This window comes from Syngnathoides biaculeatus, chromosome 13, assembly GCF_019802595.1.
Source record: "Syngnathoides biaculeatus isolate LvHL_M chromosome 13, ASM1980259v1, whole genome shotgun sequence".
Lineage (NCBI taxonomy): Eukaryota > Metazoa > Chordata > Actinopteri > Syngnathiformes > Syngnathidae > Syngnathoides > Syngnathoides biaculeatus.
Genome location: NC_084652.1, coordinates 8484552 through 8498702, shown reverse-complemented (window position 1 = coordinate 8498702; position 14151 = coordinate 8484552). Strand labels below are relative to the sequence as shown.

Here is a 14151-nt window from a genome sequence, read left to right as displayed (position 1 = left end):
TCCGCTAGTACATCTTGTATTAATTTCAGAGATGGGGCTACAATGATCTTATTAGTTTACGGATGTTAAAATTAAATATATTTAGTGACGGAGCGATGTTTGGGATTATACAACACAGAGTGAACTAACTTCCAATTCAGATATGGCCAATGAAAAGAAAGCTATTGTTCTTAACATTTTCCTGGAGGTTGCATTTGGGATGAGCCTTTGAAGTTGCTAACACTGGAAAAAAAAAAGGTGAAACATTTGAGTCGATTATTTTCCAAAATGAGAGTGGTTAAAGAGGAGGATGCTATTCATGTGGCACATCTCGGGTGGAGGTGGAGATGGGCCTGGCTCAAGTTGGAGGCTAACACACAAAAAAAAACTATGCAAAATTAATTTGAATCTTAAATTTTTACATCGATATGTACTTGAGGGTGCAACTGGTTGGATCGTTGACCTCACACTTTTGAGGACCGGGGTTAAAATCCCTGCCCCGCCTGTGTGGAGTTTGCATGTTCTCACCGTCTATGCCTGTTTTTTTTTTTTCCCAGGCACTCCGGTATCTTACCAAAAAACATGCATTCATTGGAGACTCTAAATTGCCATTAGGTGTGATTGTGACTGTGACCATTGTTTGTCTTGATGTGCTCTGCGATTAGATGGCGACCATTTCAAGGTGTACCTTCCCTCCTGCTCGATGGTAGCTGGGATAGGCTCCAGCACTCCCTTGTGAGGATAAGTGGCTCATAAAATAGATGTAAATATATAATAGTCACCTTTTTCATGCCTTTTATATTTGCATATCCAAAGTAATCTTCCCAACACTGCTTGATAGTCTGCTAATAGGACCTTTGTGGGCTACCAGGTGCTTGTGGGCACCACGTTGGTGACCTTCATAATAGACTCTGATGTGGTTACTCCATGATGTTGGGTAGATCCATTTTTATGTTCGAGTGACTTTATTAGGTCTACATTTCTTCATATAATTCCCTTTTTGTGCTCACCTACACTTTGATGTGCATTGTACTGTGTAATATTTTTCACCCAAAATAGCTTTCCTCACAGATGTGTATTTGAGTGAATGATCTCCCCCGCTGGATCTTTGCTGGCAATACTGTAGTTGAGTAACTAGTAACTTTTAAGTTGTCCACCGCTTGGCGTGAAACGTGCATTGCCCCCACGTACAGAACGTGAGTGGCACAATGACCACATATGACCATATTTCATAACCAGGCTTTGCACATTTGCTATTCATTGCAACTGAACTCAATCACCGGCTCTGCCTAGAGCTGGGGTGCTCAATGCGTCGATCCAGTCGATCGCGAGGCAGTTTTGGTCGATCGCAATGGTGTGCCGAGGGTTGGGAGGCGGAGGGGGGGGGGGGGGGACATCAGCCGTATTTTTCTGACCTTTAGCTCACTGCGCATGTGCAAACAACGACACAGTACAGTAAAACACACTAGTCGGCGAATTCCCCGTATTTTAAGTCCTCGCTGAAGAAATCCTATCAAACATGAGTGGATGGTGAAGTAAAGAAGACAAAAATGTATAATTTTCATACGGGAGGTGGCCTTTTTTTTTTTTTTTTCCACAATGTCATTTTCAAAGTGCATTTGCCTCATCTACCAGTGCAGTCAAATGTGTCGCGGCATTTTCAAACTGTTTATGGAAAATACAACACCAACATTCCGCCGAAAAGCAATCTGAGAATGAGAAGAGTGAATGGACTAAAATCCCAATTGGCCACACAGCAGTCACTTTTTCACACAATATAGTTCAACAGCGAAAGCCGCCACCGAAGCATAAGAAGTCCTTCCAGGATCGAGAGATGGCAAAAGAGGCATAGCTGCCTCATTGTAATCTAACTGTAAAGGAGTACTGTCACACGGCGCTGTGAAACCATGGCTGATGTGTGGAAGGACATCGTAGGTTGTGAGCGTTGCAGTTGGACGAATCCACTGACGTGAGCGACACAGCCCACTTGTGGATTTTCATTCGTATGGTGTTTAGTGATCAACGTAGTTACAAAAAATATTTCTAGTTAATTATGTTGTGTTGTGCAATATTGGCTCATGCGGTTATGCAAGGCACACAAACATACATGTACGCATAATAACAGATCTTGTGGTAGAAAGGTCTGGGCACCCCTGGCCTAGACTACGTCTCCCAGATTATTCACAAGCCTCCGATTGGAAGCTACTTTGAGCCACTTTGCAGTGCAAGTGCAGAGCCGTCGAAGAGTGCACGCGGTCATGTGTCGGTTCCGGGTGATGGCGGGGGTAGTCCAGGCCAGAGCCCCGTGCAGGAGGATGAGGAGTGATCCGCTCACCCAGTCATCTTTGGCATAGGCAAACACACATCAGAGAGTCTTGGGAAATGTCTCAAAGTCATTGATAAATGGGAGTGCCTCTCATAATACCCCCCATTGTCCCGCAGCAGGAAGCTGACTAAAAAGACGACAGCATTATTTACTGCATCGTCCCAACAACAGGAAGGCTCTCTATGTTTGGGACTTTTGCTTTTTAGAGAGGAGATGCTTTTTACACTGGATTCCTGATAAATTGGCATCGATCAGTAGAGCCCAATGTTCATTCGTCTGTCCCATTCAGACAGAACACGCTGAAGTGCACGTTCACACAGCTGTCGCGACTTCCTGCATAAATATATTTAGACACAGTGGTGCCTTGACATACGACTGGCCTGTGATTATCAAGATATCCTCTGCTGTTTTGATACATTATTTTTTGCTTTATGAGCGCTGTATAGCTACAGTGAACTCAACTCTCTTCACAAAAGCAGCAATTTGGCAAATACAGAAGAATAAAAAAAAAAACACCTAAATTTGTCACTTGCGATTGAAGTTTGTCAAACTAAAGATAAACAAAACAGCATAATGTCCACTTAAAACAAACATCATTTTGCCTTAGTTAGTTATATTTCAGCAGCAGATATTTGAACACAAACGGTAGAATGAACGCAAATAATATGACAATAATCTGCATCTATTCTTTATCCTCTTTGAATAGTGACTAATATTACTTCATCTCCGCATATCTGAATTATTCTGCCCTTAAGTGGCCAAGGCGCACACACCAGAAGCAGCATCGCTGTGTCCACTGAATTTAAGCCAAAGACTTGGCAAAAACGGTTGAGTTCTATTCTATTTAATTATGTCATTACTGTATGATTTTTTTTAAAGTTGAATATGATAATGAGCATGGTCACACAATGTTCTGGGGCTACTAGGTTGTTGTAACCTGTCTGTCTCTTCCATAGTACTCTGTATATGTTCTTGTATTTTGTAGAGCTTCTGTCTTTTTTTTTCACTGCGACTCGGGTGTTAATATATGCTGACGTGGTCACTCGGACTCCACAATGTAGTGCGCGTCCATGTTTGTCCCAAGGAATGCCGATACTTGTTTGTTCTGCTTATTCTGCCTCCTCTGTAATGGATGATGATGCATCATGTTAAGACGGTGTCATTAAAGACCACGAGAGTTTCAGCAGATTTTGACACGTGGTAGCTCCACACAATTGTGTGGGTCCAATCCGGCCACGGTTTGTTTCAGCAGCATTTTTCTGCATTGGCATCGCTTTAGTTTCCATCTATACTTTCACTGGAGATGAAATGAAATGTACAGCTAACATTGCTTCTAACAAAAATGGCCCTACCCCGCACTGCTGTTTGGTAAATAAACAACCCCTTAAAACTATTTGGGAACTACACTATGCCACCATGTTAGTATTTGTCTGATAGCTGCCAATAACTATTATTGCCACTTGTACAAGCCTCTCTAGTAGGATTGGGCATTGTTTGAATTTGAGCGATTCCCCTCTCGATTCTGGTTGCTTATTTCGATGCCAGTTCCAAACGATTCTCGATTCCGATTATTGTTTGGGGCTGGGTCAAAAATAGTTTGCATGGTTCATATTAACGTTGTGAAAATTGTGAACCTCCATTTTCTTAGCCCACAGCATAGACTTAAAATGAAATTTGACTCGCGGTTCTTTATAACTAGTATTATCAAACCCGTGCACTAAAAAGAAACAAGTGGAACTAACCTAATTGACTTTATATTTATTAATATACTGTTACAGCTAATGATTAATTCTACCATTATAAAAATCGTTATTTGGGACTGTTTTATCACATCAAATGGTTTATATGCGCAAGTTGTAACATTTTAAGCTTGAAGGCTTTTATTTTGAAAGGTATGTACCAAAACGCAGCATCTTGGCACAAAAAGTAACTTCACACGGCACCGGTGATATTTTTTTTTTTTTTTTTTAGGTGCATGGAACCAAATGCTATAAAATGCTCATTCTTTTCTGGACTCACTGATTGAATCACAATGTTATTGTTTGTATTTATCCTGTGAAACGTTTACATGTTATCTCCCAATTCAATGCGATATTAAGTTGCTACATTGAAATTTTAGCTCAGTGTTGTGTGTTTTTTTTCTTTTATCTTTTTCCCGTCATCGGCGCTTATGGTTGGTTTGAAAACCAAAATAAATGCAAAAAATCAACCATCAATGCAAAAGTACCACCAACCATTTTCCTATATATATATATAAGCTGTCTCAATGTTTGAATTGATATATTTTATTGTTTCACATACCCAAATGACTGAGAGTTGACTTCAATGAAGCGCCACATGGTGTAGGCTGATGCTCGGAGCATGTCAAAGGATTACACATCGTGAAAGCCTCCTTTGCACGATATAACCTTCTTCCAAATGTCGCACTGAGGTGACTGGCCATTAATTTTAATAAAGTTAAAATACACTTTTGTTCACCCATGCCGTTGGGCTCAAGCATGATTTCATTCCTCTTTGTTGTTTTTTGACACTTTTGCTTCCGGGCTGACTGATTAGGCATCAAAACTGGGAACAGAATTTTCTAAAAATTTGAACAATTACTGGAGAACCGGAACGTTAGTACTGGTTCCAATAGCTTCTCAACAGCCAACCCTACCCTCAATAGCCTTTTGTAACAATATTGTCACTGAATCTACATCCCATCATGCCTCCCTCACCGGCGCTCCCTATTCTTTTTCCCCCCCTCAGGAGTTTTTTGACCATGCAAAGAAGCTGTGGGACGATGAAGGGGTAAAGGCGTGCTTCGAGAGGTCCAACGAGTACCAGCTGATCGACTGCGCACAATAGTGAGTTCCACACTTATTTCTATGCACGTTATGCAAGTTGCAATATCCTGTTGCAGAGCTGCCAAAGTATAGAAATTCGCTTCCAGAACAACTTTTCCAAATTTGAAATCTGAAATTCTATGTTTTCAACAATTTGTCAAGAACATTACCACAGGACAGTTATTGCAATATATATTATGAAAATTATTCTGCATACTGTTCAGCTGCTCAACAATCATTTCTCTGTATTTAATAATTATAGCTTCAATATTTTTTGTAATGCATTTATTGCATCAACCTTATAATGGTGGACAGAGTTGCATCCTGAATAAAATTGAGATTTCAACGTGCCATCGTCAAAAATAATTTCTCTGTATGAATTGGCCTTTATCAGTTCTGTTTTTCAACTTGGTTTAAGAAAAAAGGAAATTTTGCAAACAAACAATTAATGTGCTGATTGAATTGGATAGTTGATGTATGGACAATCGATCAGATTTCTAAGTGTCTGGATTTCTTATATCCACTATGGCTACTGATTTGATGATTTTCCCATTATGGGACCAGTGAAGGTTATCTTGTCACAAATATTTATTAATAATAATGTACTTTTAACCGGTTCTCAGATCACATCTCCACGGAGTCAATTTTGGCTCAGAGGCTGTGATTTATTTCACATTTATATCTACAAATGTATATTATTTGGCTTGCTATATTGTTGTTCACACATTGGTTACTCTCTGCTACAGACCTATGTGGCAAATACGCTGTATCACACAGTCACTTGTGGTGTTTTATGACTTCTTGACACAATAGCTTAACAATTAGCACCGTGTTTTTCCATCTTTCTGACCCACTCCTCACCCTTAGCCACCTGGCTCCCCATTATCTGGAACAATTGTTGTTACGGCTGTAACGAATTTGCATTTAGTGATTTCTGTAATAAAATATGGAAATTTTTTTTTTGGTAACATTTGGCAGCATTTGACTGAGCTGCCAAATGTTGTCTTTGTGCATGTGGCCAGAGGCAAAAATCCACGTGGTTTGCGGCGTTGTCGTGTCATGTATTAATATGACTTGCCTGTGTTTGCTCTTGGTGTGGTAAGACAACCAGGCAATCGAGCGTTTGTCCAGTGGAAAATTATATGCGTGTTCACCTCCTCTTTGTGTGTGCGTGCGCTTGTGTGTGACATTTGCAAAGTCTAAGCTGGCCTACATTATGTGAAGATGCCCCTCCCCCATTTACAGTAAATACACTCGACAGACATCTCATAAGGGACACCTGCACGACCGAATACATTGTAATGTTATCGTCTTTTGCAAAGATTATCATCAAGAATGTGTTTATTGCTTTGGTTGTGGCTTCTTCTAATATTTTGGCTGCCTTACGTAGCGACCTCTCAGCGGCGACCCCTGATGGGACAAGCTGTGAGTTGCAATAATGTGGCACGTGTCAAGGAAAAAGCCATTCAGTGTCTGTGCAGTTGCAGTCCAAGGGAGGAATGTTCACCTGTGCCGGTTACAGTCCACTTGCAGAAGGGCCAAGTGGAGCAGTGACTCGCGAGATCCAGTAGATAAGGGTGTGTGGGGGGGGGGGGGGAGCTTGCTGTGTGTGGCATTTGGCACTTAGTAATTGGACTGGGTGGGTCACAGTTGGTTAATTTGTGAGTTGGTTGGTTGGTTTCCATCATATTATGTTGTCATGGGTTTTAAACCTTCATTTAATTATCTTATGTTCTTTTGTTTAATTAACTCAACTTATAACTAAGTCAATAGACTCCAAAACAAAACAAAATTACTGTCATTTTCGGCCGACAGCGCGTCAGATTATATATTGTTTATAAGCCTCACCCAGTACATTTGTAAAGGAAATACCATTTGGTAAAAGCCGCAAGTGCCCACATTGAAACCCACATTGATACATGAGATATTTACAAAGAAATATGGTATACAGAAAGAGTTTTCAAATTTTTAATGCCTTATCTTAGCTTTGCATAGCAACAACACTGGAGCACGAACAAGGCTGGTTAAATTTTTTTTTTTTTTTAAACATACCGGTTAAAAAAAAAAAAAAAATCAGCCGCAGGAGCCCCACAGTAGCAACCCGATAGCACACCACTAACAGAGCAAGTTAAAAAAAAAAAAACTTAAATCACTCAGACGCAGCAGCAACACGCTAGCACAGCGCTAACGCCAGCGCAGCGGTAACAGGGCCAGTAAAAAAAAAAAAACCAACATACTGGTAAGTCACTTCCTCGGCACATATATTGGACTGGTCTCACTGTTGCCTTTTCCGCTTGAGTGCCCCCGTGCAGCCGTTAGGAAAAAATGCGCAAATTAGCCGCATCACCACAGAAGCCGCAGGGTTGAAAGTGTGTGGAAAAAAGTCGCGGCTTATAGGCCGGAAATTACGATATATGAATAATGCCCAGGCAAGTGAGTTCGTTTCTTTGAGACACCCAATGACTGGCACATAATTTCTTTCGGGATACATAAAGCATCTACCTCGCTACGCTATCCCAAGACTAAACTTGTTGCTCCCCAATGTTTCACACTTGAACAGACCACAGGGTCCATTTAAACTCTGTTCAAGTCTTCTGTAGTATACGAGAGTCAATTGGGCATTTCTGACCGGTTGAATGATGATCGACTTCATTTCTGGTGTCAAATTTGGTCTGTCTTTGTCTGTGTTGTTTTTAGCTTTAGCATTCAGTGTATATGAGAGGCACTTGAAGTTCAAGCCCCCCACCCTTTTGGCCTGCCGTTGTGCCCCTCTGCTCGCTTTATCACGTTTTCACAGTCTTTATTTACTGCACTAGTGTGGTGCCTATCTGACCACGAAAATGGCTCCTTGAGTAGTTTTGACTGTGAGTTTCTCCATCTAAAAGAAATATTTGCTAGGTTAATTTAAAACACAGAGTTGCCCATAGCTGTGAATGTGAGTGCGACTGGTTATTTGTTTATATGTGCCATGTAATTGGCTAGCGACCAGTTCAGTTCGTACCCCGCCTCTTGCTTAGAATTGGTTTTCATAGGGTCCAGCGTGCTCGTGACCCGAGTGAATAAATTAAGCTGTACAGGAAATGGATAAATGGATGGGTCTGAAATGCTGACTAGCAACACCTCCATGACTTAAGTGGAACAGCAGCGGCCCAGATGCGCAACATGAGCAGTCAAAGTAGCTTTGACTTTGTCGCGCTTGATTACTTGCGTATGCTAAAATCCATTCAATAATTATCTCCGGTGAGTTGCTAAATCCCAGCCAAACAAAGGCGTATATGGGTCGCAATGTTTTTGTAGCCTGGCACCTGCACAGTATTTTTTTATTTTTTATTTTATTTTGTTTTAAAACAGTTGTACAACTCCTGATGCTGTTTGGAAATACTGATAATAGGTGTGGTGTGTGGCAAGGCTGGAGCTAATGTTTGGGAAAGTTGTTGGAGCGCCACCACATGCCTGTTTTAAAAAAAAAAAAAAAACTTGTACTCTCACTTGACTTGTAGGTGAGCATGAGGACATGTGCAGGCTACTCTTTTCCCCTACTCATACCAAAGGCCTTATCTGGCAGGGTTTGGTCAAAGGAACACTTAATCAGTGACTTTTAGAGGATTTACAATGCAGGTCTAAGTGCAGCCCAGCTCTGCTCCGCTAGCTTATGACACAGTTTAAAAGCGCTAGTATGTAATTCAGTGACACTTGAGTGTCCAAGGCAAACAAAAAGCATAATCGATAAAGAATGATGTCCCTCATGGCCAATGGGATGCCAGGAAGATGATACAGCGATAGCCAATGGGTGAGCAGCCCTATCGCGCCACTTTCAAACCAAGGTATAGGATGTTTACGTTTGGTGGAATTTGGGGGCTATGAATCCGGCGTTTATTATTTATTTGTATCCTGAAATTTTCTTTACTAAATACAAAATTTATCAGACGAGACATTTCGTAACCTGAGTCTTTCATAAGACATTCAGAAGTAAAAGTACCACTTCATTTAAATGAAAACCTGTTTGCACCAATGGCCTAAAGGTGCATTAACAACTACGCTAGTGTCAACATTAAGGATACAATAATAAACTTTACATGTTGCTTGATAGGCTTTAATTGATCAGGATTTTTCGGGGCGATCACCAATCAGTAGGTTTAAAAAAAACATAATAGATCACTGAGGAGATCTCAAGATGGAACCATGAGTATTGAAATGACCTTTTCATTTACTGTATTAACTTGTGTACTGAATTGTTAAAAAACAAACAATAAATATCAGTGACAGACACACAGTGACATATAGAACAAAGTAATGATCTTCTATTAGATGGTAGTAAGTATCTAATCAATTAATGTATCTACTTTTTGTGACATTTTTGTTTATTGGTGTACGAGATGATTCAGTTATAAAGTATGTGCCTTGGCTGCAAAAAGGTTGGAATTCGCTGTTCTGGTCCTACATATCATGTTCAATAGAAGGGCAGCATGTTTATACACAACTACGAGCGGTTGCACTAGCTTGCTAGGCTACGTAACATTTTCTTGATGGCTTGAGAGCCGAATTGTATTAAAAGTATGTGACCATACCTCAAGCAATCCTTACAAGAACAGCACTGAGTGCTGGTGACCACCAATACGTGTGTCTCTCCCCCCTGTTTTCTTCTGAGAATCCAGTACAAGAGGCGCGATCAACTCGTGTTGTCATCCTGACAGTAACGACTGTATCCGGTTGCATTTGAGTTAAATAGATAAACCCTGATGAGCATAAAAATGAAATGCGGTGGTATCGGAATACAATATTATATTGTAGTAGTCTGTCACAGTGCAATTCTGACAGACTGCGCATTACCTGTTGTTTCTCAGCTGTCTTCTCTCTTTCATGCCGCCAACATTGTTTTGTTTAAATAACTTTTTGTCCATCAGATATTTACAAGACTATAAATCAAAAGACACAAAAACAATATGAATACTACTATATAAAAATAAACTAGATTTTGGATTCAGATATATTGTGCAAGACAGTGACGCGGCGTATGTGTCTTTCTTGGCATTGATCAGATCAGCGAATTATGACAAAACTGATCAGCAAAAAAATGCCAATTATCGGCCAATTCGATCAGGTAAATTCTACTGTTTGATTGTCCTGGACTACTTCTTCTTCTTCTTTTCCTTTCGGCTTGTCCCGTTACGGGTCGCCACAGGGTGTCATCTTTTGCAATCTTAGCCTATGTCCTGCATCTTCCTCTCTAACCCCAACTGCCCTCATGTCTTCCCTCACCACATCCATAAACCTTCTCTTTGGTCTTCCTCTCGCCCTTTTGCCTGGCAGCTCCATCCTCAGCACCCTACCACCAATATAATCACTCTCTCGCCTCTGAGCATTGTCCTGGACTATTGAATCAAATAAAGGAAACGTGAACTGACTGATTTAATTGTTTGAGTATAAAGTACAATATATAGAGCATACTTAATGTTCTATACACCTGTAATGTTTCAGTATCATATTCAATGTCCATGTACTTCTAATGTACCATATTTACACAATGTTCAATGAAACACTGATGAAGTGTAGGCATCATATTTAATGGTCCATACTTTAATCATGATCTACAACACAACACCAATATAAAATTTACGGTGTTTGTTAATACACTTAATGTACCATATTTACGTCATATTCGTAGTCCATGTACTTCAAATGTTTCATACACTATAATATCCTCGATAACCCTAATTGAGTATGTTTACATAATTTTTAATGTCAATAAAACGTATCACGTAGTGTATAATTTATACTGTAATGTTCTTTGCATATTCTCGATAACCCTAATTGAGTATGTTTACATAATTTTTAATGTCAATAAAACGTATCACGTAGTGTATCATTTATACTGTAATGTTCTTTGCATCTCTAACAGAGCATCTTTGCATCAGTTAAGTTTTACATATCTATTGTACCATATTTTGTCATAATTGTCTGTACACCTCCAATGTAGCTCTAAATTGTGTCACTTTGAGGTTGTGTAAATCCAGCCTTAGTCTCAGGAGGCTCTTTTACTTCTTTCCGATCACACCGTAGTACTCGAACATAAATTTGACTGTGGGTCAAGTCCTGTGCCTGAGAGCATAGAGGAGGGAGGGGGCAGTCAGGTGACAGTCACATGGCTTCTCCTAGCTCCACCTTACAGCACAAACTTCCTCTTTCTCAGCTTGTTTGTGGGCTCTCAGGCCTCAACCAATTCAGCCTTTTGTAAAAGGTTTCAACACTTGTTATAGGTTTTAATGGAAGACTGGTTTCCCTCTGGATCCTAAAATTCGATGGAATCTTTCTTTCTAGGGTGTTCCTACAGGTGCTTCAATTAAAATATGCATTTTTAAAGGGACATAATATGGAAAATTGTCTTTTTAAATTCTTGTACACAAAAAAAGTTGGGTTCCTTTAAGTGCCTTCCTGCACGTCAAGTGAAAAAAAACACAACCAAGTAATTTCCGAAAATGGATCTGTGATCAAATTGTTTGGAATTTCTCCTCCACAATAATGCTACAGCTCATTTCCATAATAACCAGGTCCAGATCCAGCTTTTGCAAGCCACTCGTCTTTATCGCATCCGCCAAACTCCCGCCCTGGTGGAGATGGTAATGAAAGCCATACTCTTCATTGGCCCTACGGGAGTTCCGCTCTGTGCAGCGGCTAATTTCCATGAGATAGGCTCGCCCCTGCGAAACACGCTAAACAAAAAGAGGGTCTAAATTATTACGTTTATTCTGATTCGAGTATTGTTAACATAGGAAAACTAGAGCTTGAACTCTCTACCGGACAGTACAGTATTGTTTCTTTGCAGCATAATCTAATCTCTCTTTGTCAGTCTGTGTATATTTGTATAGATAGAAGTTCGTGAACATTTATCTTGGAAGTTGGTTGACGGAGATTTTCTGAATCTTTTCTAAAGATTCTTGTTTAGAATTGAATCACAACTGTGACGAAAAGCCAGACAGATGACCGCAATGATGTTGCTACATTCTTGTCCATATTTCGCTTTACTTATAGCCCGAATCTTGACTTGAATGTTTATATTTCACTGCACAAAAAAAAAAAAAAAAAAAGGCAAAGCTTCTAAGAATTTCCAGGCGCAAATTTTCCCAGAACCCCTTACACTGGAACCACCCTCGACAGGAAATAACCGTGAGCCAAAGAGCGTGTTCCTATTGACACTTTGGAATCCATCGATCCGCCCTGCGCGTTGCACATTTATGTTTTAACAGCATAGATATGTGTCTGCCAGTTGATTGATCGTCAGCTATTTTCAGCAAGTGCAGGACTGGTTCCATTGCAGAGTGCTTAGGACGTGTCAAAGTATTGGGACCCCGTCTACTCACAAGAGGTGCTCACAATGACTATTAAGAGTGAAATAACACTAGCAACGTAATACCTGACAGATTTAACTATGTACTTTACTATGTACAGAACAGATTAATAAAGTAGAAAATAGAGATGCTCTGGATCAGATTATAGCTATGCAACTAATTTCCATCTGCAGCCCCTGTGGCAGGTAAGAGCAAATCAAATGTGTTGAAATAAGATTAGGAGCAGTAAACTCTATGTATACATCCATAAATTTCATCGTTCACGCCTGTTCTGCAAAAGAAGTGCAGGGGCTGACTTTAAGCTATTTTGAGCCAAGTTGTTGAAGATCGATGGATTTTGTGATTGTTTCATATTTAGTGTCTTTATACTATATTATTCAAAACCCCAGAAGAAATTATTAGTACCAGTTGCATTCATGGCTGTGACTGTGGACTGACCTCACTAAATCTCCAGGCGTTGCAATAGCACAAATCAATATGAATGCTTCAAAATTATGAAAATATTTACTTAGCATTGATAGTCCAATCATTAATTGGACACTCTTAATTGCCCCTAGGTGCAATTGTGAGTGTGGCTGTTTGTCTCTGATTGGCTGTCAACCAGCTCAGGGTGTACCCCGCCTCTTGCTCGTTGACAGCTGGGATGGGCTCCAGCACTCCTGCGACCCTTGTGAGGATAAGCGGCTAAGAAAATGGATGGATGGATGGATGATATCCCAATAATGCACAATGAACTTTTTTTTTTAAATAAATGCTTGTTATTTTACTCTTATAACAAAGTTCTTGTTAGCACATGGTTGTTGTGAGTCACTTTTTGTATATAAAAACTGGTGATGAGGCTTCACTTTGGATCCCTTTCCTTGTTGCTTGTTCCCGCTGCTCCTTCTTTTCCTTTCGGCTTGTCCCGTTAGGGGTCGCCACAGCCACTGGTATAAATCTGTTAATAAGGCGACTGGCCATCGGGTTTAGCCTCAGCTAACGTCTTGAGGCTACTCCCAATTTGTGCATCTTTTTCCAGTCAAGCACATGCACATCATGATTTTTCCTTGCATCATTACTTTGTCTTGCGAGGGTTGTTTCGGTGATAGTTCTTTCGGGCACCACTCAATTGCTTTTCAAGTTCCGGACCACTGGACCATATATGGTCATTACAGCGTTGAAATCACTGATCTAATATTACTTTTATAAGTACTGTTTCTCAAGTATTTTACAATTGGGTTGCATAGATGCCACGACCGGCAGATTTTGACAGCGTCCCGTGTAATTGTAATAACACTAAGTGCCATCTGCGTGAGAGTGGCTACAACCAGGGTGGTACATTTAACCCCTAAGGCCCAGAGGTCAAGCGCCCCGTTTGTCTTAATTTGAAAGCATCGAATGTTCTGAATATGTAAAGCTCCCAACAGCTGTGTGAATGGATGATCTCTTGGATTCAATAAGTTCCATTTTCAAGGGCCAGGCGAATAAATCCTGGAAAGACTGTGAACGAAGCTGTGAAGGGATTTTTGAATTTTATTCATTGTATTTCATTTTTCATATAGTTCTGGTGTGCACTTTAAAGTTATTTTTTTTTTATTATGGTGAGTTGTTGAGAGTCCAGGTCGGACTAACGTCTGCAGAGGCCTTGCAGAAGGTCGGGCCGTTTTCTGGTTTTCTCGGGCCAGGCTGTGGCTGG

General features: G+C 40.4%; 1 protein-coding gene across 3 annotated transcripts in view; it reads left to right on the top strand.

Moving 5' to 3' along the window:
• Positions 1–14151, top strand: part of LOC133510522 (guanine nucleotide-binding protein G(olf) subunit alpha) — a 61798-nt gene that overhangs the window by 25076 nt on the left and 22571 nt on the right. For all 3 annotated transcript variants that reach the window (XM_061838531.1, XM_061838530.1, XM_061838532.1), the window contains exon 5: positions 5054–5151. In XM_061838531.1, the coding sequence (XP_061694515.1) occupies positions 5054–5151 (98 nt within the window). The remainder of the gene's footprint in view (positions 1–5053; positions 5152–14151) is intronic.